Source organism: Desmodus rotundus, chromosome 9 (assembly GCF_022682495.2).
Source record: "Desmodus rotundus isolate HL8 chromosome 9, HLdesRot8A.1, whole genome shotgun sequence".
Lineage (NCBI taxonomy): Eukaryota > Metazoa > Chordata > Mammalia > Chiroptera > Phyllostomidae > Desmodus > Desmodus rotundus.
Window position 1 is genome coordinate 25725025 of NC_071395.1, and position 27511 is coordinate 25752535.

Sequence of the window (27511 nt, forward strand, 5' to 3'; positions counted from 1 at the left end):
CCCACTCTCCTCTGCTCCTTAACCTTCTGCAGCCTCCTCGAGGCAAAGTGCTCCAGCGACAACCCCTGCCTCCCTGTCAATTCCAGTGGACACTTTCTGGTTTGCTTTCTCCCAGTAGTTGATGCTCTTAATAACTCTGCTTTTGGATCTCTTCTTTCCCAGATCATCCCTTGAACTGAGGGATGTTCCTCAGAGGGCCCTCCTACTCCATGTCTGCATTCTCAACCACTCTTGTGATTTTGACTATTCTTTACATAGGAAAACCCCCCACCACCGCCATCTTTGGCTCTAGACCCAAACCTCTCCTTGAATTCTAGAATCCTGTATCCAATGCATTCACTCACATGCCACATTTGAATATTATGAACATACCATGACATGTGAATGAATGCACTGGATACAGGATCCTCAGCACCTATTCTAAATGCTGGTGACGCCCTGACGAACAGGGCAGATGTAACCCAGCACCGCTTGCCCGCAACAGAACAACCATCTCTCTGTGACCCGGCCCACCAGGCAGCTTCCCTGCTAGTGTGCTTTCCACCCAAGCAAACACATGGCAATCACCCTTAACACTCTCTTCTCAATCTGCTTTTTTCAAACTCCAAATACACACGTGCATGCATGCATACCCCCAGGTCCACACAAACACAGACACACACCTACTTGCTCATGTCCGCAGAGGAGGGAAGAGAAACATAAACCTACTGGCCTTGTTTAACTCGGCTCCTCCCTGGTTACAGCTCACACTCACCTCTTCTCACTACATGCAGACAGAAACCACCTGGTTTCACATGCTTTATTAACAACTTCCACCCACGACTTCCATTTTATAATCTACTTCTTCTTGGGCTAAAAGGCCCACATGCTAACTGTGACTCTCAACTACCTAGATGGTCCACTCTATGCTTTTTAACCAGACTGGTCTGAGACCCAGGAGCACTGTGAAATAAAAGGCAAGCGCATGGCACAAAGCCTATAACTAGAGTTCTATAGACCTGTGTCTGCTGGTAATTTCCCTGGCTTTGCCTCTCTGGCAACATGACAGACAAAATTCTACCTGGATCCAAAAAGAAAAACATTGATGCATCTTCCATCCATTAACAGCCTTCTGCTATTCGGTATTTATAAAACTTTTTTTCTTTCTATCTAGTTAGCCGGTATATTTCTCAATAACACTAATCTTTAGCCTCTACTGACACACACACACACACACACACACACACACTGTAAAAAATGCTCCCAGCCCTCTGTCCTTCACACTCAAATTAGGTCTTGCCCTTTCTTTCTTCTCCTACATGACGTCTTCTTCCTTCACTGGCAAGTGCTATTTTCTTCGAAGGCCAACAACATTCCCAGAGTACTTAGCGTTCTTACCACAAAGCTGGAAAATACATGTTTATTAATCTGCTTCTGGCAACAAAGGGAGCAAAACCAGAGTTTACCTCATTTGCAATATTTCTCCTCATTCAGTATGTGTGGTGCTGGATCACTTCTGCTCGATTACAGCTTTTATCAAGAGATAAAAGCCGCTGTGTGAAAACAGCACTGATGTGAAAACATGTCAGAGAGCACATTATGTAACCCCGATTCTCCCATTCTTGGGATGGAACCCTCCACAGGCATTATTCCCTGTGGGAAAATTACAGTAAATGACTTCGGCCCCCTGGTATCTTCCACACGGAAGAGAGGTGGTTACCTGGTACTTGGGAAGCTGCTCCTTAGCCTGTTGGGAAGCTCCCCCAGAGCTGTGGAAGGAGATGCTGCTGCTGATGCTGCTGCTGCTGCCGCTGCCGCTGCTGCTGCTGCTGCTTCCTTGACAGCACTTTGCTGACATTTTAATAGGCACATCCTCTGTTTTCTGGGTTAGCGGAGAGAGGCAAGGTAAAGCACTGCTAAATATATCAGCCTTCCTCAACACATTCCTCACTGGGAATTCCTTTGTTAAAACATTCTCTTACGCTGTACCTGAGATTTTTTTTCTTCTACTGAGGACAAAAATGTGGTTCCTGTGAGCCTGTGACATTTGGGAGGGGAATGCTGGTGAAGGGGTCTGGACAGACGTGATGGGTTATATGTTAAGACTTTACTCTCCTTAAATAATGCAACTATTGCTTTTGGTCAAGACGGATGCATAGGAAGACATGCTTCGCCTCCTCGCTCAACCACAAAAAGAACTACAACTAAACCTCGAAACAAGTAACACCCAGACAGACCGTCAGAAAAGAGAACTGTATGGAAGTCTGACAACAAAGGACTTAGAGAACCCACATTCCCACATCATCCGGAAGGGCAGGAGGCTCAGAGAGGCAGCAGCCCCAGGGAAATGGGCACAGGCAGTCCCCCACTCACATGTGGTGGATAAAAACCAGGAGGAACACCTTGGGAGCGAGTGATCCCAGCCCCAGGCCAGACCACACGGCCTAGGGTTCCAGTCCTGGGAAGATAAACCCCCATAACCCTGGCTGTAAAAACCAGTGGGGGTTGGAGCAGCAGAAGAAAACTGCCAGATTTTCAGGTAACTCCGCTTGAAGGGCCCACATGGTCTTAAAATGTACCAAACCCACTCACTCTGGGATTTAAAACCAGGGCAACAGCTGGAAGGGTGCCAGTCACATTTGGGGAGTGGGTGAAGTGACTGGAAATGGGAAGTGCTGGGCAAACCTCCAGAAGCCAGGCAGCAGCACAGTCCCCTCTCCAAGCCCTCCCCCCCCCCCCCACAGCCACAAAGCCATGAAACGGATGCCCTGCGCTGGGGATCACCTAAGGATCTGCCCACACAATCTGCAGGTGCCCTTTCAACAACAGGCCACGCTACCAAGACAGGGAGTCAAAGCAGCTCTACCTAATACACGGAAACAAACGCAAGGAGGCTGCCAAATTGAGGAGACAAAGAAATATGGCCCACATGAAAGAACAGAACAAAACCCGAGAAAGAACTAAATGAAATGGAGACAGCCAACCTATCAGATGCAGAGTTCAAAGCACTGGTGATCAGGATGCTCGAAGAACGCATTAAGTACGGCAACAAAGTAAAGGAAGAAATGAAGGCTACACTAAGTGAAATAAAGAAAAATCTGCAAGGAACCAACAGTGAAGGGAAGGAAGCTGGGATTCAAATCAACAATTGGAGCCCTGGCTGGGGTAGCTCAGTGGACTGAGTGCAGTCACCAGTTTGATTCCCAATCAGGGCTCATGCCTGGGTTATGGGCCAGACCCCCAGGAGGGGGTGCATGAGAGGCAACCACACATTGATGTTTCTCTCCTTCTAAAAAAAGAAGAAAAGAAAATCGACTATTTGAAACATAAGGAAGAAATAAACTTTCAACCAGAACAGAAAGAAGAAACATGAATTTTAAAAAACGCGGAGAGTTTAAGATGACTCTGGACGTCTCCAAAAGGGCCAATATCTGAATCACAGGAATGCCAGAAGGAGAAGAGGAACAGCAAGAAATTGGAAACTTATTTGAAAAAATAATGAAAGAGAACTTCCCTAGTTTGGCAAATGAAATAGACATACAAGTTCAGGAAGCATAGAGAGTCCCCTACAAGTTGACCCAAAGAGGGCCACACCAAGACAGGTCACAAGAGAATCTTAAAAGCAGCAAGAGAAAAGCAGGGAGTTACCTACAAAGGCATATCCATAAGACTATCAGCTGACTTCTCAAAAGAAACTTTGCAGGCAAAAGGAGACTGGCAAGAAGTATTCAAAGTGATTAAAAGCAAGGACCTATAACCTAGATTACTCTATCCAGCAAAGCTATCATTTAGAATGGAAGGACAGATAAAGTGCTTCCCAGACAAGGTAAAGCTAAAGGAGTTCATCATCACCAAGCCATTATTATATGAAATATTAAAGGGTCTTATTTAAGAAAAAGATCAAAACTATGAACATTAAGAAGGCAAAAAATTCACAACTATCAACAACTGAATCTAAAAAACAAACAAAGCAAACAACCAGAACAGGAATAGAATCATAGATACGGAGATCATTTGGAGGGTTATCAGCTGGGAGAAGGAAGGGAGAGAATAGGGGAAAAGGTGCAGGGATTAAGAAGCATAATTGGCAGGTACAAAACAGACAGGGGGAGGTTAAGGATAGTATAGGAAATGGAAAAGCCAAAGAACTTATATGCACAACCCATGGACATGAACTAAGGGTGGACTGCGGAGGGAAGGGGGTACTGAGCTGAGGGGAACAAAGGGGTAACATTTGGCACAACTGTCATAACATAGTCAACAAAATATACTTGAGATAAATAAATGAATAAATAATGCAACTATTATTTACTTTCAAATTCATATTTTAAAATCATCAATCAGCTCCTATTTTTTGTTATTAGAGGATTTTGAGTACTAAAGAGTCATAATTTATGAAGCTGGTGAGAAAGGCATTGCTTCAAATCCAAATTTTTACCAAATGGAACTAAGGAAGCCAAAAAATATTAATTTGGAAAGACTGGGTCTGTGTTTTTAATGACACACCTCTTTCAGAACTCTTTGAGAAGTAATCGGAAAAAAAATCATGAGGTTGAGTCTGTGAAAGATGAAGCCAAAACTCTGAAACAGGAGCTACTGCAAATTACACAGCATGTGATGGAGATCTGGCCTTTAAAGGTTAGGGGTAATAGAAGGTTATCTGCTATATGTCCCCTAAACAGAGTTCACTGCTAATTTTATGACATAAAGGTATAAAGAGACACTTTCATTAAACTCTTCCTTCTTCCTACTCTAAAATACATTACTCCTAACAGAGGCACCCTGTGCCCTCTATGGTAACTTGTCGCTATTCCAAGTCTTATTTGCTTTTCTCCTGTGTGCAGCTTTTGCTTGCAAAACCGTGAATGCAACTGCAGCTTATCTAATCTCCAACGTGACAGTCACACTGGTGGTCTAATGCAAATGCCTGCAGTCATGTGCTTGATACAAACTCAGGACGTTCTGTGCCTGCCAAGGGGGTGGAGGGTTGAAAATGGGAAGAGAATGTAAGGAAAACATGCACTGTGCTGGTCCATACCAGTTGCTCCAGCAGTGACAGCATTTGAAGCTGTACTTGGTTATTCCCAAGCATCTGGCACTCCCTCAACACCCTCTTCAGATCTAGCTGTTACTTAATACCACTTAAGCCACAAACACAGCCCCTCAGAGGACTTATAGGGACACGAGGCCCACACCTGCCTCAGACTGCTAGACCCCCTGCAGGGGTACAACATTCTGAGCAGTCTATAATTGGCGACAGCACCTGGTACAGTGGGTAGAGCATCCACTGAATCTCTCTGTAGCCATGGGCATGTTACAAGCCTCCCTGGACCTAACTGTGTTTGTGATTAAACGAATGCTTCCAAGAAAGCTTATGTTCCAGACTCCAGAGTCCCCACTGCTCTGATGTACCGAAGTTTCCAGCTGCTTTTGGAAAAACAGCGCGAATTTTTTCCCTCACCTGTTATGACCATTAGGAGCCCTCAACTAAACCATCTGTACTGAGTCTTCAGGGAAAACAGGAAGTGATGTGGGAAATCGAGGGGAAACCACATGCCACCCACCAGACCAAGGGTCTAGTGCTGGCTCACCTAAGCTTTGATACAAATCTAGTATTGCAGCTCACAGGTGAATCACCTGAGAGGTTTCAACCCTCCCCCCCACCCCTAACCTACCTGACAAGCCCAACAACTACCTGTAATGATTAGCCACCTGGCAGACTTCCACTTTAGTGCACTAGAGAATCCACCCAGCCGAACTACCTTTAACCAAACACTTCCTTCCTGCAGAAAGGATTCTTATCAAAAGCAGGAAATCAGCCCCTTGGCCCTGATGAGATAAAAAATGTAATATAAACTACTCATTTACTTAGCTACACAGTCTATAAACTGCCAGAGTTAGGCCTATATAGGTAGCAAGTTATTAAACATAAAAAGAATGAATACAAATGGATTTATTTAATTTGCAGACAGCTGAGTATCTATTGAAAAGAGAATGAAAGATGTAAAGGTGACAACTTACAAGCTGCCTGAACTGACATCCAGAAGACTCAGGGAGGACCAGACTCTGTGCCTCACCTAGACACATCACTTTACCTTCCCCATTCTGGTGTCAAGGGGTCAGAGCTGCCCTGTCCTCACCGTACCCATCCCCAGGTTCCCCCATGCCCCGCCCCTCAACACCACCACCACTACCACCTCCCTGACTTCCACTAAGAAAAGGAATAGAAATGTCTTCAGACAGACAAGTTTGAGACACACTCCCTTTTGAATGAAGATGACAATGCATGTTAGCATACCGAAGCCCTATACTGAGGAAAGCTACCTAATTTTGTTGACCCACTGCACTGTAACACTATCTATGAGAAATAGTAGACAGAATGATCTATTAATTTCCCTTCAGGCTAATACTTTATGAATTTTAGAGTTCTCAGATTTCCCATTACACTGCACATATTTGGTATCGAAATCCTGCTGGACTGCAACTCACCAGCAAATTCGCCTCTAGTAATATTTATAGCATACTACTCAGCTTCTGTCACAATTACTTGCTAACAGTTTCACCTGTATAGTAATAAAAATACAAATGCAGCTGGGGGGGGTTGGTTCAGGAAGCTTTTCTTATGTTTCTTCTGAATTATCAATGGCAGTGTACAATACAGCTCAAAGAGACAATTATGATTAATGAATGACTGATCAGACAGGTGGCTAAAAGCACAAACAAAAACGAGGAAAGCAAATTTGCATTGCATACCTGAGTTGACACCTCTTCAATCTTGTGAACAGCCTTTGAATCAAACAAGACTTGTCTGCCTCGCCTTTCACAGTCCTGGTAAACTATCAGGCGAATCTCGTTCAGGTCAAACTCCGAACACGACCAACTAGGGATTAAAAAGGGAGAAAGAAGTTATGGTCTCTGCAACACTTGGAATCATCGTGAAGAGAAGAGCCCCCAACCAGTGCCCCTGTGTGCATGCACATCAGAAGGCCGTGAGCCTGCAGAGATAGTCAGCCCTGCAGACCCGGGCAGGCAGCCTGACTGTGGACTCCAGTGGGCCATACAAATATGGCCACTGTCCATGACAAAGGTTGGGAAGACTGCTTTAAACAATGAATTACTAGTGATTCTCTGTCCAGAGCCACTCTGGGCAAAGGTCGTGGCCGGAAATCCTAAGGACACGTGGAGAAAGCTAAATTTGGACGTCTGGGTTCTGGGGATGGCAGCTCCAGTCTGGGAGTGTCCAAGCTTTTGTGTCACTGGGCCGGGACCATGTGGAGCGAGTCAGTAGAGCCTTCTCTCTTCCTCTCCCACCCACCCATGTTCGCCTCAAATTGGGAAGAATTACATATGCCAAAATTTAGTATTTTCCTCTATAATGGCTGGCTCTGATAAGGAAGTTTTGAAAGCCAAGTGCATCACTGTTCAGCATCTGAATTACTAAAACAATCAAAAGCAAAGGAAGCATGGCTTATTCCTAAGCAAACCAAAAGCTACTGGGATAAACTGCTCTAAAGATAGGTTTGTTCTTGAATAAAAATGAAATCGGACTGTAAGAATTATGGAAAGGGTACTTGCACTGCTTTGGGCATATTCAGTTATTAGTCTGTTAATCCATTCAACATATATTTGAGTGCCTACTATGTTCCAGGCACTGTAGTCAATGTTAGAGATTCAGCAGTTAATTAACTAAACAGACTTGGTCCCTGCCGACATGGAGTAAGTGCACGGTTTAGTGGGGAACATGAGGCTAATAACCATATATAAAGGTGTAACTACAGACTGTCACAAGTGCAAAAAGAAAAAGTAAAGGTTGTGACAAGAGTCTCATATTTTCAGATTTAAGGGGCTGGGGAGAGGGGTAGGGAAGTCCCTAGATGATTTAAGGAAGTAACATTTATTGATTGATAGATAGGTTTGAGAAGGGAGAGGGGAAAAGGGGGGAGAAACATCAGTTTGTTGTTCCACTCATTTATGCATTTACTGGATGATTCTCCTATGTGCCCTGACTCTGGATGGAACTGACAGGGGATAAAACTCACACTGGTGAATGGATGCTCTAATCAACTGAGCTATACCCAGTCAGGGACTTAAGGAAGTGACATTTAAACATGAACTTGAAGAAGACTTAAAGAGATATAGTGTGAGAATGAAGAACACAATAGGAAGAGGGAGGAGGTACAGGGTAAAATGTAAGAGTGATGCATTTGAGAAAGAAAAGAAAAATAGCGAGAGGGAGAAACAGGGCTTGAAAGGTCGACTGGGAAGGCAGGTAGGAGCCAGGATCCTGCCCCAGGTGCAGTCAGAAGCCAAGGTAAACAAAGGTTGATAAATTCAGGTCTACATTTTTTTAAAGTTCAATCTGACTGCTCTAAGGGAAACAGGGGTGGGGCAGATTAAAAGTGGAAGCAGGAAGGCCAAATAGAGTTTATTTTGAGTTCAGGCCCTTCATAAGGAAGGCCAGAGTGACAGCCACGGAGGTGGAGAAAGGGGACAAACACTGGAGGGAGGTTCAGGGGCAGGACTGATAAGATCTGGTGGCGGACTGGACGGTGCCTGAAGCACAGGAGGTGCTAACTGCTTGGAGACGGCTGGAAGAGGAGGAGCTGTCCTGAAGGGGTAGAGGATGGGCATTTCAGGAGATGGGAGCAAAGCAAACTGTGACGCTAACAGACAGTGTGACTAAAGTGAAGCCAGACAAGTCTGGGTTCAACTCCGAACTCTCCGTGCAACCGTTCCCCCGTCAGCACAGTGGGAGTACTTCGCCCACCCCACACAGCTGCCTAGGAATTAAATGAAATGAAATGTGTAAAGCGCTTCACACACAGGCTGACGCACAGTAAATGCTCCAAAATGATAGGAATTACTTAAGAGAATGGTTAATGTTACTATTTTTTAAAATTGATGTAGTGTCTAGGACCCAATCACAAACTGGGCATTACCGGTCCTTTCCTTTTTCAGGCAAAAAGGAAAGTTACCACCAAACAAGTTCTTTTAGGGTGGGGATTTGTTTTCTTCAATCCCAGCACCAAAAAACAAAGTTCTGCCTGCACCTTCTTCTAACTCCCTAAGCTACCATGTTCTAAGCTGCCATGTCCAGCATCCCTTCCTCCGAATTTTCATAACAACACGGCAACAGAAATCGTTTTTCTACTACTCTCAGTTTAGAGGTTGTCCACGGTCCAGCCTGGTGATCAGATACAACCACACGCCCTCCAGCTGGCCTGTGACAGCCAATCCCCACACGCAGTTGCTCTGCTGATTAACGGTAACCCTGGAGTTGCTGGTGCCTATTTTTTGCCAGTATGAGGTAAGAGCCTTCCTGAAAATAGTCAACGTGGAGGAAGGCAGAAGTGAGCAATGGAATCAGACGGATTCCTGTTGGCAGTCGAAGCCAGCTATTCCTGAGGGAATGCGATTCCTGGAGTCAGTTTTCTGTCATTTAAAACTGGAAAGTCCACTGTACCCCAAACCACTACATTTTAAAATTGCACAAGATGACTAAAAACACCCTCTGAAATTATTAAAACAGTACACAGGTTAAAGTTCTTAAAAGTGAAAACTCAACAAAAATTTAATTACCTTGTGTCTTCTTATTCAATCTGTTTTGCCCCAATAATTACATTTTGCTAAAACAGCATTATAATTTACAAAGCAAGCTGTTCAATCCTTACTTTTGAGAGGTAACATCAACTCAACTATCAAACAGAGGATAGCCTCCGGAAGAGCTAAAATTTAATAATGATTACAACACCTCATTAAAATTTTTATATTATTTTTCAATTTTAAAAAGATGGAAATAAAAGATGTGGAAAAGGGGGGAAAAGTATGTATGTCAAGACTGTCCAATTTTTTTACCCAAATACCTCACAAAATACTTTATAAAATACAAGGAAAACTCTATTCACCTTCTTCTATATCAATACTGTCTTCAGTTTAACACCTAATTATAATTTTGACGTTTACTATCATTAGTATTAGTAGAGGAAGTTACCGTTGAGTAATTTGGGGAAGGAAACACAGGCAGGACAAAGGAGATGAAATGAGTGCTTCCAAATGAGACAACCCCAGGATCAGATCTCGGCTTCGCCTCCCACTGGTTTTCTGGCCTTGAGAAAGTCCCCCCACAAAGCACTCCAGGGCCTGTCGTGAAGATTCAAGGACACAGTCTCGGGAAATCTCCCAGCACACTGCCAGCTCCTTTCCCTGCCGTCCTCCATATACAGGGCCTGAGTGGGTCATAATCACACACCACGTTTACACTCGTCATGTTCACATGCATTTCAACATTCAATCCACAGCTACTGTGGGCCTTCTGTGCGCACCAACCATGGCTCCTGGGGCTTCACTGAGGGCAACCTGGTCTGATTCAAACAGGTAAGAAAAACAGGCCTTGAGCTTTTGCCTTAAAGTATATGATTATTTCTAAAGACATTTATTCTAATCAGAATTACCTCATTTTAACATTCTATGATGCCAAGATTTGCCTAGTTGGAGTGAAGCCAGGTCTTATTTCATCAAAGTCAGGAAGCAAGTGACCCCAGTCTAAATAACTTACCTGAAAGGCAAGCAATAGGTGAAATGATTTTAAGTACAGGAAACAGAATTATCTACAAAATATATACAGCCATATATTGGAGTTGAATTATGTCCCTTCAAAAGATCTGTTCAATTCCTAATTCCTGGTACCTGTGGATATGACCTTGTTTGGAACCAGGTTCTTTACAGATATAATCAGGTTAAGATGAGGTCCTACTAGATAGGATTGGCCTTAATCCAATGACTGGTGTCCTTAAAAAGAAGAGAGAAATCTGGACACAGAAACGGAGGTAAGATGGTGTTGACAGGGAGACAGCGACAAAGATTGGAGTTATACTTCTACAAGCCAAGAAAAGCCAAAGAATTCTGGCACTCAAGGGAATACAATGAGTAAGAAATGTCTAAGTCCCTATTCTCAAAGAACCTAACATCTACACAACACAAGCATGTAGATAACTACACGAAAATAAAAGGGCAGGGCGGACTACAGAACAGAAAAAAGGTCCTGGAAGAAGCAATATCTGAACTAAGCAGGTTATGGAGCACGGGCAGACTAGACATGTAATGATGAACGGGGCACAGAGTCGCTGCAGACGGCACACACAGAGAAAGTGAAACGGTACAATGTCAAAGTCGTATTTGGAACATGTCTAACTGCAAAGAGAAATACACAGGAAATGAGGCTGGACAGTTTAGGATTATTTGTCGAGGAGAGGGCCTTGAATGCTACGCCAAGGCATGTGTGTTCCACAAGCATTATTAGTGTGTCCTTCACCTTCCTGAGAACAGGAATGACATGATCTCACCTATTTTTTCAGGAGAGAACTAAAGCTGTTTGAGAAAGCTATTTTCATGGCAAATGGTGAGGTGGTACTCACTCGTATACCCAGGGTTTCAAGGAATCATGGCTTATAAGGACGAGAACAGTAGTTGTATGATTTGTTGCAAGGTGATTTGCTACATCCTCCAAGACCAGTTCTAGTGTTGGTGTTTGATTCCTCCCCTGAGCTTTTACAGGAATCAGGCTGGAAATGGGCTCAAGTACGATCATGTTGAAGCATGACCTATGAAAGAAGACTACTTCAAAAATATTTGCCTTCTTGCTCTTACAAAGAAACAACCTCATACAGTCAAAAATAAGTTCACATGAAGAGTCTAAAGAGCGTAAAGAACAGTCTTGTGACCCAAGGTTGTGAATATTTAAAGAGTCAGGTATGACAGGGAAATATAAATGACCCAAGAAAGGGTAAATAAAACAAAACCAAGAACCATGATTACAACAAAAACTGGAAGATACCACCCATTTAGCATGTAGCTCCTACATGCCTACCACATGCCAAACACTCCTCTAGGCACTGGACAAAGCAGTGAACAGCCATACTGCCGGTCCTATGAAACGTACTGTATTTGCAGCCACTTGTAAATCCTTTTCTGTGTTCTCTTTTCTGCCAACTCTCACTGCTCCTCTTCTCTTTCTAGAAAGAAAAAGAAAGAAAGAAAGAAAGAAAGAAAGAAAGAAAGAAAGAAAGAAAGAAAGAAAGAAACAAGGAAACAAGGAAACAAGGAAACAAGGAAGGAAGGAAGGAAGGAAGGAAGGAAAAAGGAAAGGAAAGGAAAGGAAAGGAAAGGAAAGGAAAGGAAAGGAAAGGAAAGGAAAGGAAAGGAAAGGAAAGGAAAGGAAAGGAAAGGAAAGGAAAGGAAAGGGAAGGAAAGGAAAGGAAAGGAAAGGAAAGGAAAGGAAAGGAAAGGAAAGGAAAGGAAAGGAAAGGAAAGGAAAGGAAAGGAAAGGAAAGGACCTAAATACAAATGGAAACCCTCTCAAAGGTTTGCTCAGGAACAGCGAGGAGACCCTAATGACTGCCACCAGAAAATAGAGGAAGACTAAGAGTGGAGCGAAAGGGAAGACTGTGCTAGAGATGGTGATCAGAGCTCACCCAGTCAGTGCAAATGTACATTATTTCCTATCAATTAACAAGCTATTTATTTTAACCAAAAAATTATGTAAATAGATGTCAGTAACAAATTTGAAATTCTTTTTTCTTGGTGGTGGGCCGAGGGAGAGGGAGCAGGGGACAGGGGCTACTTAGTATTCTCAGAGAGTGGCTAACAGGAAAAGGAATTTGCAAATGACTTGACTTCCCTCTCTTCCCAGGCTTTGTAACTGACACAGCCTCAGCCACACAAGTGCCTGGTGTAGTTTCAGAGGAACTACAAAAAGATCCACCTCTGAATCGCTGTCCTGTGGTCAAGAGTATAGTAAAAAGGCGCTAAAGGTTCCAATTCTCATTAGAAGTTTTAATCCATAATGCTAACCTAAAGACATAATTTCTAAATGACTGCAAAGTATAATAAAATTAAAACTAAAATGACTCCAGTTGTGTGTATCCCTCTTATTTTATGAAAGAAATTTATAATGAATGTTGGCTGTAACTTTTTCTGCCTTCAAGAAAGTAGGGGATACGTAAATCCTTTATTCCTTTTGTAAAAGAAACGTGTGGGATGAAAGAATAAACCCCCACGACTGGCAGCGTGTCATGGAAAGAACACTCGCTGTAATACGAGTCCAAAAGCACACTCCTGCATTCATTCTTTCCACACTCTTAGCACCTGGCTTGACCCAGAGTCCAGGACAGACACCAGGAGTCGAAGTTAACTAGATCCAGTCCCTACCTCAAAATGCTCACAATCTGATCCAGGAAGGCCAACCCATAAACAAACAAGTAAACTACACTGTTACAGGTACAGAGACAAATGTCTATACGGCTTCTGGGGAATGTAAAGGATCAAAAGGTCAAGTCCGTACAGCGGGGGGAGGAGTGCGAGTCAGAGAGGACGTCATGTTTGGGATATGGATTAGAATTCACCAGGGTAAATCCGGCTGCTAACTCGAGCTCTGCCACTTTCCGCTTCCTCTAGGGCTCAGCCTTCCTAAAATGTACCTGCCTTGATTATCTCGTAAGGTTGTCGGGAAAAACAGAGAACGAGTACGAAAGTGCTTTTAAAACTGTAAAGCATAACTCAGAGAGAAGTCCAGATATACAATCCTTTAATCGAGATCCTTGGGGCCACATGTTCTGGAATTCTATAGATAATAAAAAGTAGCTTATACTACATATTATGTAATGCTTCCTACAGGGACTGAAGTATAGTCAAACCCCAAATCAAACAAATTAATATTCACCAGCCTAAGTTACGTATATTTATGCTAAGTGGATTATACAGAGACTATAAACTGCCTCACCTCAGTTCATGTCAGTTCCAAAACTATTTGGAAAGATTTCAGGAGTTTGGAATTGCAGCGTAAGAGACTGTTGACCAGTGTAATGCTTACTATGCCTGAGGGGAGGTCAAGACCGGAAAAAGTAACATTCAGGCCCCATATATCTTCTTAATGTAAATCAATCCCTAACAAAGATGATTGTCGAAGTTCATGCATAAGTAGGTTGTAACTCAGAGCCTCTCCCCACCCCAGTGAAACAATGCTATGTATATGATTGTGAGGGTCACATGCCAAAACCACGTCTTTACATAATGTTTTCACATCGCAATGACAAAATCTTCTAACATGAGTCACAATACAGCCTGAGGTGCGGCTACTATGAACAGGGAACTCTGAAGTACAGAAGTGGAGAAGACAGAATTCCTTCCTCCTTGCCTGAGTTCAGGATCGTGTCAGGGACAACTCTGAAACTGGTCAAGTCTGTGTACTGCACTCATGCGCCAGGACCCATACCCCGCTACCCTAGGGCCACCTCGGCATCAACAAAACAACAAAGGCCTGCACTCAATGTCAGAATGCCTGGGTTCTGGGCAGGACTGATAGTCTCATCCTAGAAACACTCTTTCACTTCCGAGTACAATGTTTCTTCTATACAATGATGGGATGGGACTAAAATGATTCCTTGAGATCTCATCCTTCCCACTCCAATGCACTATAATCCCGAATTATCTTTCGGTGTGCACAGTATAATTTACAATAATGATCCAGGTACAGAGAGGAAAGCAATCTTAATGTATTAATCAACAATCTGTCAACATTACTGCACGATACCTTCAACCCTTCTGGATGTACTTTATGCTTGGACAAGCATGCTTCTTCACGTAAACACATCTCCAGTTGATAAAACTTTCAGAAGATGCTAACAAAATTTGAAGAGGAAAAGTACACATTCTTTTGAGGCAAGAGGGACACTGGGTGGGTGGTCGCTGTGCCAACCAAGATTCGACCCTGGCTAGCTTTCCTAGGTTCTGTTGTTATTATTTCGGTATTATTGGTTTCTTCCCTTTCTCCCCGTTAAAAACTCACAGAATCTTTAAGTATGACCCATATTTTCCAAAATGATTCCTTTAACTCTTAAAAGAGCACTACACATTCTTTACTGTCAGCTACAAGCTAGAACCTACCTGTACAACCCCTCAAAAAAAGAGCTTTGCTGTTCATCTCCATGTGTGCATTATCCAACAGTCACTGAGCTAAGTCCTTCACACTGTTGTCTGCACAACCCAAAGAGTCAGCGTTCATGACTATGTTCCAGGACTACTGAGTTGTGTAGTAGTTCTGCCCAAAGCTAACTTGCATCAACATGATTCATCTTTTCTTGAATGTAAGCTTTCCCATCCTCTCCACCAGGACAGTGTGTACTAATAACAGATAGATGAATGAATTTCAAGCTAAATATTTACAACATTGCCTTGTATATATATTCATTCTAGATCCATTTAAATTGTACGCAAATAAGGTAATACTTCTATTTTCCCAGAGGTTTTCAGAGGTCAAAAGCATGACTCTCTCTGTGAAGGCTTTTGTTTGCAAAATGCAAAAGCCAAAATAAATAGAAACTGTATTTATCTTTGGCTGTAAATATCTCTAAAAGAGATGGGTACAGACGAGCACATGGGGAAGTGGTAGGGCACAGGTGAGGCCAAAAGAAGAGAGAGAGAGAGAGACAGAGAGAGAGACAGAGAGAGAGGCAGGTCCAAAATAGTTATGTGCAACAAGGTATTCACTACAGCACTGTCTGGAATAGCAAAGGACTAGAAACCACCACGGACGGTTGAATTATGGTACAGCCACCCAGCATGGTACTATACTGGGACAACAACAGATGAGGAAGTTCCTTATGTAATTATATAAGCTCTAAGCCATAATTTTAACTAAAAAAAGAAACACAAAACACTGAGTTGGAATGCTACCATATGTATTTTTAAAAAGGAGAAACGGGGGAAAGCTCTGGATTTTATTACATATGCACAGAGTATCTCTGGAAAGACATATAGTATAATGAATCGGTAACACTGGTTTTGTCTGGACTAGAAGGCTGGGTTGTTGAGAAAGAGAAGCAAACAGACTTCACTGTACGTTCTTTACAGAGCACAGGGAAAGGCCTGCCCCTCACCGTTTACTAAATATCTGCCGGAACAGCACAGTGAGAAAGACTATAGACTCTGGAGCCAGGCAGCCTGGGTTCAAGTCCTTGCTCTGCCTCTTCCTAGCTATGTGACTTTGGCAAGTTACCTAAACTCTTTGTTCCTCAGTATCCTCATCTGCAAAACAGGAGCAACACCACCACCTGCCTCCTAAGTGCCCTCTTGAGGACCACGCCCAAAGTGGTTAACAAGAGCCAGGTACTAAGTGCTGTGAGCACTCACTTAGACTTTGTATCTTCGAATATTTAACCATACGACTGTCCTACCTCTTATTAAAATGAAAATATTTTAAAATATATAATAAAATTTAAATTGAAAAATTAAAAATAAATAATGAAACAGGAATACAACAGGAACACCTATTTCCCCCCCCCCCCCCAGGATTCTATTATTGCCTTAGGACAAACAACCTTAATTACTGTTTGCTTTAAGACACTTCTTGGTAGCTGAAGTATGTGGCAGTGGGTGAACTCCTACAGGGGAACCACCTTAATGAATTCAAAGAATTCAGATTCCGTTTCAAATATGTAGTGTGGCCTTGGACAATGACATTTATTGAGCTTTCTTCTCAGCATGCATATGCCACATTTTCCTGTCCTTCTTCACTCCTTGTCTCCTCCAGACACAGGGAAAAATCTCTAAAAAGTAATTCCTCTTCTCATTTAGTAAACCTATTTATGGCTTTCAGTTTGTTATTGCTGTTCTATTATTGTATCAGATGGATTTCCATCATGTTAAGGAACTGCCTGCTTTCCAGCCTAATCCCACAGAGCCTAGAGACAGCAGTTCCAGAGGGCCTGGCGTCTGGCTGTGGGAAGGGAAGGACAGTGATCACAGCCGCATAGCACACACATAAATAATTGCCTAACATTTTAGAGTTTGCCAAACACTTTTACAAAACTCACCTGAGCTGACCTTCACGAATGTCCTGTGAGAACCTGTATTACATAATCTGTTTTACACAGAAGTTAGGAAACTTTAACAAGGTTGTAACCATTAGGTAACAAAGTCAGGACTCAAACCAATGTCTCCTGACTCCAAATTCTGAGCTCTTCCAACTCCACTACATGATCACCTTAACATCAACGACAAACAGGACAGGGTAGCATCTCCATTCCAGGACCTCCCCTCTGCATTTCCTTTTGAGGGGCAAACACACACCACACTTGAAAAATAAAAATTCTGGTGATACAATATTAAGACTGAAAGGCAGAACACTAAACTATGTATACAGTATGACCATAATGTGTAACAACAACAAAAAATTATCAAAGCCTTTTTAAAAAGTTCACAAAAAGTTAGTAGCTCATATTACAGACAAAGACTCCCCCTAATAAAGAACCACCAGGAATCAGTAAAGAAAAAGACAGGCAAACCAATGGAAAAGTGGCCAACGGATCCAGATATTTCACGGGGAGGGGGGGCGGGGAATGGTCTTTAAACACATGAAAAAAATGCCAAACTCACTCTTGGAAAGAGAAGAGCAACTTAAAATCATACACCCATTAGGCTGGCAAAAATTCAGAAGTTAGACATCCCACATGAGAGAAATACAGGCAGAGGCACCACCTGGTGTGACCACATATATGGAGGGTAAGGTGTCATAGGTATTACAATTATAAGTATATTTTAAGTAGAGTATTTTTAACATTGGACCCACCATCCCACTTCTGGAACTTGATAGATTTTTAAAAAACATGTGATTGTAGCATGTTTGATAACAGCAGAAGACTGGAACAACTGGAGAGGATATTAATAGGTGCAAGTTCGATTACTTACGCTACATTCACACAACAAAATGCCAAGTAGCTGTTGGAGAGAGTGTGTCAGAATGAGCAAGACCCCTAATTTCTCCAGGTTATACTGGAAAGCCCAAACAGCAAAGAGCAGATTCTTGTGTGTAAAAAGGAAGAAAAATACATATTTCTATTTGCTTATTTCTGCACAAAATTAATGTAAAAAGAATTTTGAGAAACTAATAAAATTCATTATTTACAGGGAATGGGGAAGAATAAAGAGGTGGGAGCAATTCATTTGGAATACATGTATATATATTTTGGTGAATTTGTTATTGTCGAACCAAGTGAATACATTATCTCTGAAGATATATAGAGAACATGCTTATGAAATGTTAAGGAAAAAATCTACTAACATTCAGATCCTTTAGAAGGTGATTTAACCTATTGAAGCATGGGGGCCTCCTTACCTTTGCTTCAGGTTTCCTACAAGCAGAGGCGCAATCCTGAAGAGCAGAACACTCCTGACCACTCTCAGCTCCATGCGCTCCTTCCCAGGGGAGGAGGGGTAATTCTGACCAGTAAATTCCCCTCTATCTGTGGGCATCTACCTGCCTGCAGAGCACACACATGCTGATAGGGTCATCCACTCCTCGACACCAAGTTTTACAGTGGCCAGGCCTTCTGTGGCCAGGCCTACAGGTGTCAGGTTGCTCAAGACAGATGGACAGACTAGTCTCATTCTGAGGTTACTAGGCGGACCATTGTTGTCGCCCAGGCTAGCAATTTTCCAACGGTAGATACTCGACTTTCCGTCTACCTGACCCATTTCTCTCTCTCAATTTTCAAATTCCGTTGAGGAAGAAAAATGGGTTTCCTTCTAACTTCTTACAAGGAAAATTCCCTACCAAGAAAACTGCCAGAAATTTGAACAAAAACAGGATCACTCTGCCTTGTAACTGAAAATCTGAATATCCATTTGCAGAACATTTTCTAAGTTTTGAAGCCATTTAATAAGATATTACAAAGTCATTAAAAACTCTTCTCAAAAACATTTCAATAACATGGGGAAAATGTTATGGTATCATACTGAGTAAAAAAGCAGACTATATAGCTTAATATACAACACGATTCTGTTAACACAATGTAGCTTACATCCGTATCAAGAAAGAACGACAAGGAAATAAACCAACATGTTTACAGCAGTAAAATTTGTGTGACAGCATTATAGGTGATTTGGGTCTTCACATTTTATATTTGCTTGCATTTATATACTCTGGCTTCTCATCAGAAAGAATAAATCTTTTGCCTTTCTATATTCGCTTGCATTTGCCAAATGTCATAATAAAATTGTATCATTCTGATAATCAGAAAACATATTTAAGAAAAAGATGGAGGCGTTTAAAAAGAAAAGGGGAAAGCAGCTATAGCCTGATATGCAGCAACCATGCTCTAAAAAATCCACGGAAAATATTTTTTAAATATATGCTAGCAATTAACAAGTGGAACTTAAAATTAAAAACACAATACCATTTCTAATAGAACCCTCCAAAAACACATATAAATCTAACAAAATGTGTACAAGATCCATATGAGGAAAATGTTAAAACTCTGATAAACTAAAGAGCTAATGTTTGTTAGTTCTTAAATAAATAGATACTTCATGTGCCTGGGTAGGAAGACTCAAGACGTCAGTTCTTCCCAACTTGATCTATGGACTCAGTGCAATCCCAATCAAAATCCCAGCAAGTCATTCTGTGAGTATCAGCAAACTGAATCTGAAGTGTATTTGGAGAAGCACCAGGCCCAGAATAGCCAACACAATAATGAAGGAGAAGAGCAGAGTCAGACGACTTCTGACACTACACAACTTCAAGCCTTACATACAGTTACAGTAATGAAGACAATGTGGTATTGGTGAAAGAAGGGCCAGAGCAGTAGAAAAGAAGAGAGAGACCAGAAACAGATGCACACACGTGTACCTAATCATCTTTCAACAAAGGTGGTGCAGCAACTGGATGTCCACATGCAAAAATTTGAATCCAGACACAGACCTTAAACCCTCCACAAAAACTTCACTCAAAATGGATCACAGGCCTAAATATGAAATGAAAAACTATAAAACTTCTAGAAGATAACAGAGGGGAAAACTCCAGGTGATCTTGGGCATGGTGATGACAACACCAAAGGCCCAGCCATGAAATGGAAAAGGAACCGGTAAGCTGGACCTCATTAAAAACTCCTGCTCTGTGAAAGGCAGTACGAGAGCATGAGAAGACAGGCACAGACCGAGTGGAAGTACCTGCACAACACATATCTGAATAAAGGACTGGTATCCAAAGTACACAAACAACTCATAAAACTCAACGGTAAGAGAAAGGAGAACCCAATTTTAAAATGGGAAGAAGATCTGAACAGACACCTCAGGAAAAAAAGATACACAGATGGCAAATGAATATGTAAAAAGATGTTCCACATCGTACATCATTACAGAAACACAAATCAAAACAATAAGATGCCACCACAGACCTATTAGGATGGCCAAAAGCCTGAACACTGACGAGACCAAATGATGACAAGGATGTGGACTAACAGAAACTGTCATTCATTGCTGGTGAGAAGTCTGGCAGTTTCTTACAAGATTAAACAAACTCTTACCTTGTGATCCAGCAATCACACTCCTTGATATTTATCCAAAGGAGTAAAACTGATGTCCACACAGGAATACAGCGGCTTTATTCATAACTGCCAAAACTGGGAAGCGACCAAGATGTCCTTCAGTAGGTAAATGAGTAAATAAATTGTGCTACATCCAGACAATGGAGTATTATTTGGTGCCAAAAAGAAATTAGTTACCAAGCCATGAGAAAACATCTAGGAACCTTTAACGCATATGACTAAGTGAAAGAAGCCAATCAGAAAGGCTACATACTACATGATTCCAACCAAAAGACATCTATAAAAGGCAAAACTATGGAGCCAGTAAAAAGATCGGTGGTTGCCTAGGGCTACGAGAGGTGAACAGGCAGAGTGCAGAGGATTTTTATGACAGTGCAGCTATTCTACATAACACTATATTGATGGATACATTTTACACATTTATCAAAACCCATAAAACACACAACAGCGAGAGTGAACCCCAGTGTAAACTGTGGTTTTGGGCGACCGTGAGGCGTCAGTGTGTGTGTGTGCGGCAGCGAAGGCACCCACCGCTCTGGTGTGGGTGACGCTGACAGCAGGGGAGGCTGGGGCTATTGAGGGACAGGGAGCCCACAGGAACTCTATTTTCTGCCCAAATTTGCTGTGAACCTGTAACTGCTCTAAAAAGTCCTTTAAAAGGAAAAAAATATTTTAACTGTCAATGAAAATACAGGAACTTTGAGTAACAAGCACTAGATGTCAAGTCTGTGATAGGATCATTCTCTGAGGATGACTTTGGCCCGTCACTGTCTGTTAGGGAATTCCCTGTGAAGATGAAAACCGAGGAGACGTTATTTGAGCTTTGCATATAGCTACCAAAAGTCTGCGTCCCTGTGCAGCGAAATGACGGGCGGTCTCCCCTCAGTCCCGGGCACCCAGCTGGAAAGGACAAGGTCTGGCCTCAGCTCTGCTCCACAGAACACACCCAACCCTCTCATGTGACCTGTTCTCCCGGATAGAGGAGCAAGGTCTCTTTTAGGTCCCACTGAGGCATCAGTTGCTGCCTCGAGAGAACAAGGCTTGAATACGAAGAAATGAGGTTCTAATAGCAGGAATCGTAGTTATCAGGCAAGGGCCAATGGGAGAGATATCAGGGCGCAGGCCAACTCCACCTCCCTGTCATCTCCCAGTGTGACAGCCTGGTCCACCAGCACACCCCGGCCTCGCAGATGTTCCCCCAGAGGACCATGTACACTCTGACTCCAGACCGTCTTTGTCCTTAGGCAACATTTTTCTTTTTAGGGTGATGGGGAGCAGAGTTTGTCACCTCAAAATATGCCTGTGTTGGATATTGGTTATTTTAAGCTGGTTATTTTTAAGAAATAAAAAACTCCAGAAAAACCTTTGACCTTCCCCCCTACCTGCCTAAAAGAATTTAGCCAAAGGAAGGACTTTCTCCAGAAAGGGAGCTATCATCACAGACAACTATGTTTTAGCACGAGCAAGATGTGATAGCAGGGAGGAACCTAGCAAAACCCATCTGACCAAAGTCCTCTCTGTGTCCCACTGTAGTTTTTTTTAAGATTCTATTTATTTATTTATTTTTAGAGAGAGGAAGGGAAGGAGAAAGAGGGAGAGAAACATCAATGTGTGGTTGCCTCTCGCACGCCCCCTACTGGGGACCTGACCCACAACCCAGGCATGTGCCCTTGCCTGGGAATCCAACCAGCGACCCTTTGGTTCACAGATCAGTGGTCAATCTACTGAGACATACCAGCCAGGGCTGTGTCTCACTATTTCAAGATGACCAATGCACTTGCTTACTGAACATGAACTCTTTTCATCTCCTTGTAAACTGCCTTACTTCCCTGCCTTAATTCTGAGTGACACACACTCTTCAGTTTCCCCAAATGCCTGGAATTTTCACGCTTATATGAATTCCCCATATGCACGTATTAAAACTTCATTTTCTCCTGTTAATCTCCTGCAAGTCATTTGAGTTATCTGACCAGCCAGAATTTAGAAGGGTAGAAGGCAAATGACTTTTCCCCCTACAGGAGCATACCAAGCAAGCCCCTGCCTTAGGCCCTTTGTACTTGCTATTCCCTCCGTTGAGAACACACTTCCTCAAATAACCGCATGGCTTGCTTCTCCACATGGAAAAAGATTATCACTGTTAAGAGAAAACCATGGGCCCAACACGGGGTCACTGGTGCTACAGCCCATGACACCAAACCTAGACTTAAAACCTGACCTACGTGCAGTTCAACCTTCTCCAGGAATGTAATCTTAATTGGTCGGTCTGGAATTTCCTGGTCAGTACCGATGCCTTGTCACATGGGTCCTCTCCACCCTCCCCCTGAAGGATGCTGAGGCAATCTGCCTGACAAGACAGCCTGACAAGACAGCCTCCACCCAACGGTAACCTACCTGAAACAACCCTTTCTTTTCTTTTGCTCGTAACTTTCTTGCCCTGCCCAGTTTCTGCCTATAAAAGCCTTCGGCACTGTACAGCTTTTGGGGCTTCTGTCTACTTGCTACATGGGATACTGCCCAATTCAGGAATCACTTAGTAAAGCCAATTAGATCTTCAAATTTACTCGAATTTAACACCACTGAAATAGTTTGATCCCAAGGTCTTCACATTTTTCTTGTATCTTTGGGTCTCATCGGTCAGTAACAGACAGCCATGTTAGAGCTATAAAAGACCTCAGACACCACCTACCTGGAGTTCTCAGACTTAACTTTCCATTGAAATTACTCTAGAAACTCTCTGCACTCGTTTGCTTGCTTGTTTGTCTGTTTTTTTCAATCAACAAAGCTTCTAGGATCCAGCCCCCCAGGATTTGACCCAATGGATCTGAATTCACTTCACACTCAGGAACCTGTATTTTTAAAAACACTTCACATATTTGGGCATCAGTGACCCAATCCACCACTTCTGTGTGTTTGGTTTTTTTTAAGAAGAGAAAACAAATACAGAGACCTGCGGGAATGTTTCCAAAGACACAGTGAGTTCAAGGCAGAGATGAGCCCTCAGATCGTGAGATCACGAAGACAGAATATATCCCCAGGTCAAAGACGAGTCTGCCGTATCTGGCACGGGGTCCCATTTGGGAGAGCTGAACTTTACAACATAGATTAGTACATGGAAAAACTATCCTAGTTTAACTAAGTTCTCTCTTCCTCCCTCCCTCCCCTCCCTCCCTCCTCCCTTTCTCTCCCTCTCTCTCTTTCTGTCTCTCTCTCTCTCTCTCTCTCCCCCTCCCTCTCTCCCTCTCTTTCTTTCCAGGCCTTTGGGCAGGGTAAGGCACAAAAGTAAAAGGAAATGGCATAGTGAGAAGACAGGACTTTAATTCACATCTGTTCTGTAAAGACCTAAAAACAGTTTTTTTTAAAACTTTCTAAATTGATAAGAGAAGGATTAAACCCCTTGATAAATAAGCATTAACGGATGAATAGGGTACTTGATACTCAACATTTCATGTAAACTTGTAGCCCATAAAGGGGGAAGACAGATGCCAGGAACCTTGGTGTTTCTGAAGCCCACAGGCTAGATTCCCTTTGTTGAGTTTTGACTGGGAGTTTAACTATAATCTTAGATGGGTCACAGGTTATTACTGCTCTCACCAATTCCCACCAGGGCTCGCTACATCACTGTTCAGAAGTTATACATCTTTTGTTACTATAACAATAGAAGGATAAGGCTAGGCCACAGGCTGACTCACAGCAGGAGCACCAGGAACTGGAGGCTTGTTGTGTGGCTATTCCAGTCCAGCGCACGGCTGAGCAGCAACGTGAAGGGAAAAGGCTTCAGAAGCTGCCCAATCACTGGCCTGTGGACCCCAGGGCTGGAGGAACCTCATCTTCTGTCTTGAACACTGTCATTCTGGAAACAGTTACGGTGACTAATGACAAGGGCTTCACCCTGTTACATCATCAATACTTAAAATAAGACCCAGACAAAAGTTTATGTCAGTTGTCAGTTCCTATGAAGTGAGTTCACACCCCCTTCAAAATCCCTGTAGGGAGACTGTTCTGATTCATTCCCAATTAGAGATGTGGCGTCAGAGGGAAAAGATAAATGTTCTTTTAACCTAAATCCTTTATGACTTTGCAACAAAACTAAGTTACCACTGCATTCCTTCATTCATTTATTTACTCAGTCATTCTCAAATTACATCTCTAAATCCCAACTATCAACTGGTAGAAAGAGCCTTTTTTAACTGGCCAAAGAAAATTCCTCATGGCCCCTAAAATCAGCGAAAAGGGAAGGAATGCAGACAGGGTAGAAGAACTTGTGACAGCGATACCCAGCGCCTCTGAAAGAGTCACACCCAGCAATTTACAGACTCCCTGGGAAGCCTGTTATGAAGCACAAGACCATCAGCTGACCAGGGCTTGTTTTTCCTCCTACCCGCTTCATCGGACCTGCCCAACAGCTCCGTTTTCTAAGTAGTGCCAGAGCACAGTGGTTTTCACACAGCGTCTCTAAGCGCAGAACACAGTGAGCAGCACTCTCCCCACCTCTACAACCTGCATTAGGTTTTCTTTTAACAGCCCTTTACTAAAATCTTCAGAATTTTTTGGTCTGTTCCTTAGCACATCTCTCTCTAAACCTGTGGCTATTTCTGTATTTCCTGGTCAGAAACCCTAACTACTCCACATGAGGACTGGTGGTAAAATCACGTCCAGTTTACCTCTGCGAAGCGGTCCACTGGGGGCAAACAGACCCTGGCTTCCACACTTACCTTCTTGTTAAGCAACTACCACAGTCTACAACTTTTTTTTTTTTTTTTAGTAAAATTAGTTCATCCAAATTGTAGATAAATTGGATTAATTAATTAATTCTTCTGCCCCTTCCATTCTGGTGGTCCGAAGCAGTGCAAAGAATTTCTTCTGAATCCAAATTTCAAGATATGAAACTTAAAGCACAATTAACTCTGAAGGGTTGTTTCAGTTCCTCTTCAGTGGGCGTAGGGCACACTTCTTTAAGGCCAGCCTGTCAAATTTCGTCTTGCCCTTAGAGAAACAACGATCACAGACCGGCTTGGCCGGTACTCCCCTACTCCTCATGTACACAGCCCTGTGTGTGTATCTGATTTGTTGGGAAAGTTTGAGAAATCAAGGTGTAAGTAGCTTTGCTACTGTTGATACTTTAAGAAAGAAAACTGGAAGCAATTATTTGAAGACTATAGATACACCCAGCATCAGATTTCAGAGTCACGAGATCTCAGCTGAGTTTTAGCAAGGAATATTTTATAGACAAACCATTTCAGATGCCTCATCAAGTTCGTTAGGTTTTTGTGGACTGTTACTTTGTGAAATGAACTCAACCCCCATCTCTGGCATTCTAGAGATTAAGGAGAAGGGAAGTGAAGATAGAGAGGACAAACTTCTTTCCTGAAATGTTTCATTCCACATGAACCATAACTGGGAAGATAAAAATGTTTCTTTCTGCACTGAACTGTGTCAGTTTTACACTGTGGCCAACTATTAGGTATCCGACCAACTTGACTCCACTGTATTTGTGGAATCTTTATCTTCACCTTTGAATAATCGGAAAAGCACTAGGAGAGGGGGAAAAACTACAGTTAGCCTCCGAACAATTACAGTTATCCTCTGAGCAAGGCAGAGCTAGGGAGGCCCACCCCCAGTGTAGTCAAAAATCTGCTTTCCAGTACAACTTAAGTCAGCCCACCACCTACGAGACCCCGAACTGTGGATTGAAAATATACTTCGTGCACTGAGCTAAGACAACCACCTAAGACTATTGATTTAAGACACCTAAGATCAAAGGAGTGGAAGTCACACCTTGCTGATGGCCACCTGACTTGGACAAGCAGGTAACTCGTGAGCACTTTGGGGCCAGAGCCTCCCAGTGCAGCTCCTGTCAACAATTCACTCCGCCCTCAAGACCAGCCCACGTGGTAAAGAAGTGCAGGAAGCCAAACACAACACTACAAGTACAGAACCCCGCTTCAAGACTGTCGGAAGGGGAAGAGAAAGTGGATGAGGTCTACCAAGAGAACTGGTCTGACAGGAGATGAATTCCAATTAAATGACAAGTGTATGTCATCCCTGTGCAGAATTCTAAAAAATGTTCGCCTCAGAGAAGTACATCTAAAAGAGTTCACGTAAGGTACGGAGATAGTAGATAGGAACATGCTTTGTTAATTGTAAAGTGTTCGTTAGATGGGAATGATTAAAATCCACTGAAGAACAGCAAGTTCACTGCAAGTGAGTAGCAGAAGCACATACCAAAAACTTTGTAAGTTTTTTAAATATTGGGATGGCCCTGCATGTTCTTATGTGGATGCCACCCCCTCCCTCTCAAATACCTATTTGGAGAATCTAGAACTGTACAAATAACAGAAATAGGGAATACAGGAGGTCCTGATGTTGCATCTGAGACTCCCAGAGGAAGAAAGAATGTTTTAGGTAATCTGAACCAACTAAAGCTGAGAGCGAGACACACAAAAGCCAGGCAACTGACCCGGTGTTACAGGGGCTGGGGGCTGGCAGAGCTGGGGGACCAAGCTCTGAACACGGGCCCAGACCCAGAGGCACTGAGTGTCGGTCCATTGCTCTCCTTTGCCTCCTTTCTTGATAAGAAACAGAGAAAAATGGAGAGGATAAAAGGGAAGCTCTTAACTAGACACTCAAGTATATTTTTTAAGTGTACCACATCACTCATTACCTCTTCCTCTACAAATGTCTCTCTTTAATTGAGTGTACAGCACGTGACCCAATACCCATAAAATGATTTCCGCACCTCTCCCAAACTCTTCAAACTACTGGGTTCTTACACTGGAGTGGAATGTATACCACTTTGTTAAATTTGTACTGAAGAAACACACAGATTTTTATATGACAGAAACTATATCCTGAAACTGTATTTTCAACCAACCAAGAAACAGATTTATGGCTCTCTTTACTATCTATCCATACAATATTTGGGAATGAAATATAATTCTCAAAGAATTTTTTCCTTATCATTGATAGGCAATAAAATTCTTTACAAAGAATGTTTAAATTAAGAACTACTACCAATAAAATGAATGAATTCTTCTAAAATGAATGAAATATTCAACCTAAAAGAACATCACAAGCATGCTATTCTTTTTAGATGAGTCCTATTATTAAAACAGCCCATCAAAATACCATCCTTCCCATGAAAAGGATTTCCTGTA

The 27511-nt window shown here is 42.6% G+C and overlaps 1 protein-coding gene across 6 annotated transcripts in view; it reads right to left on the reverse strand.

Moving 5' to 3' along the window:
* The window catches only part of FNIP2 (folliculin interacting protein 2), a 120772-nt gene that overhangs the window by 56823 nt on the left and 36438 nt on the right, over positions 1–27511 (reverse strand). For 5 of the 6 annotated variants that reach the window (XM_024569054.4, XM_045202780.3, XM_045202781.3 and 2 more), the window contains exons 2-3: positions 6733–6859; positions 1700–1861 (exon numbers count right to left, since the gene is read on the reverse strand). In XM_024569054.4, coding sequence (XP_024424822.2) covers positions 1700–1861; positions 6733–6859 — 289 coding nt within the window. Of the gene's footprint in view, positions 1–1699; positions 1862–6732; positions 6860–10430; positions 10453–27511 lie in introns of those variants that run through there. The other variant, XM_045202782.2, reaches the window with a different exon arrangement.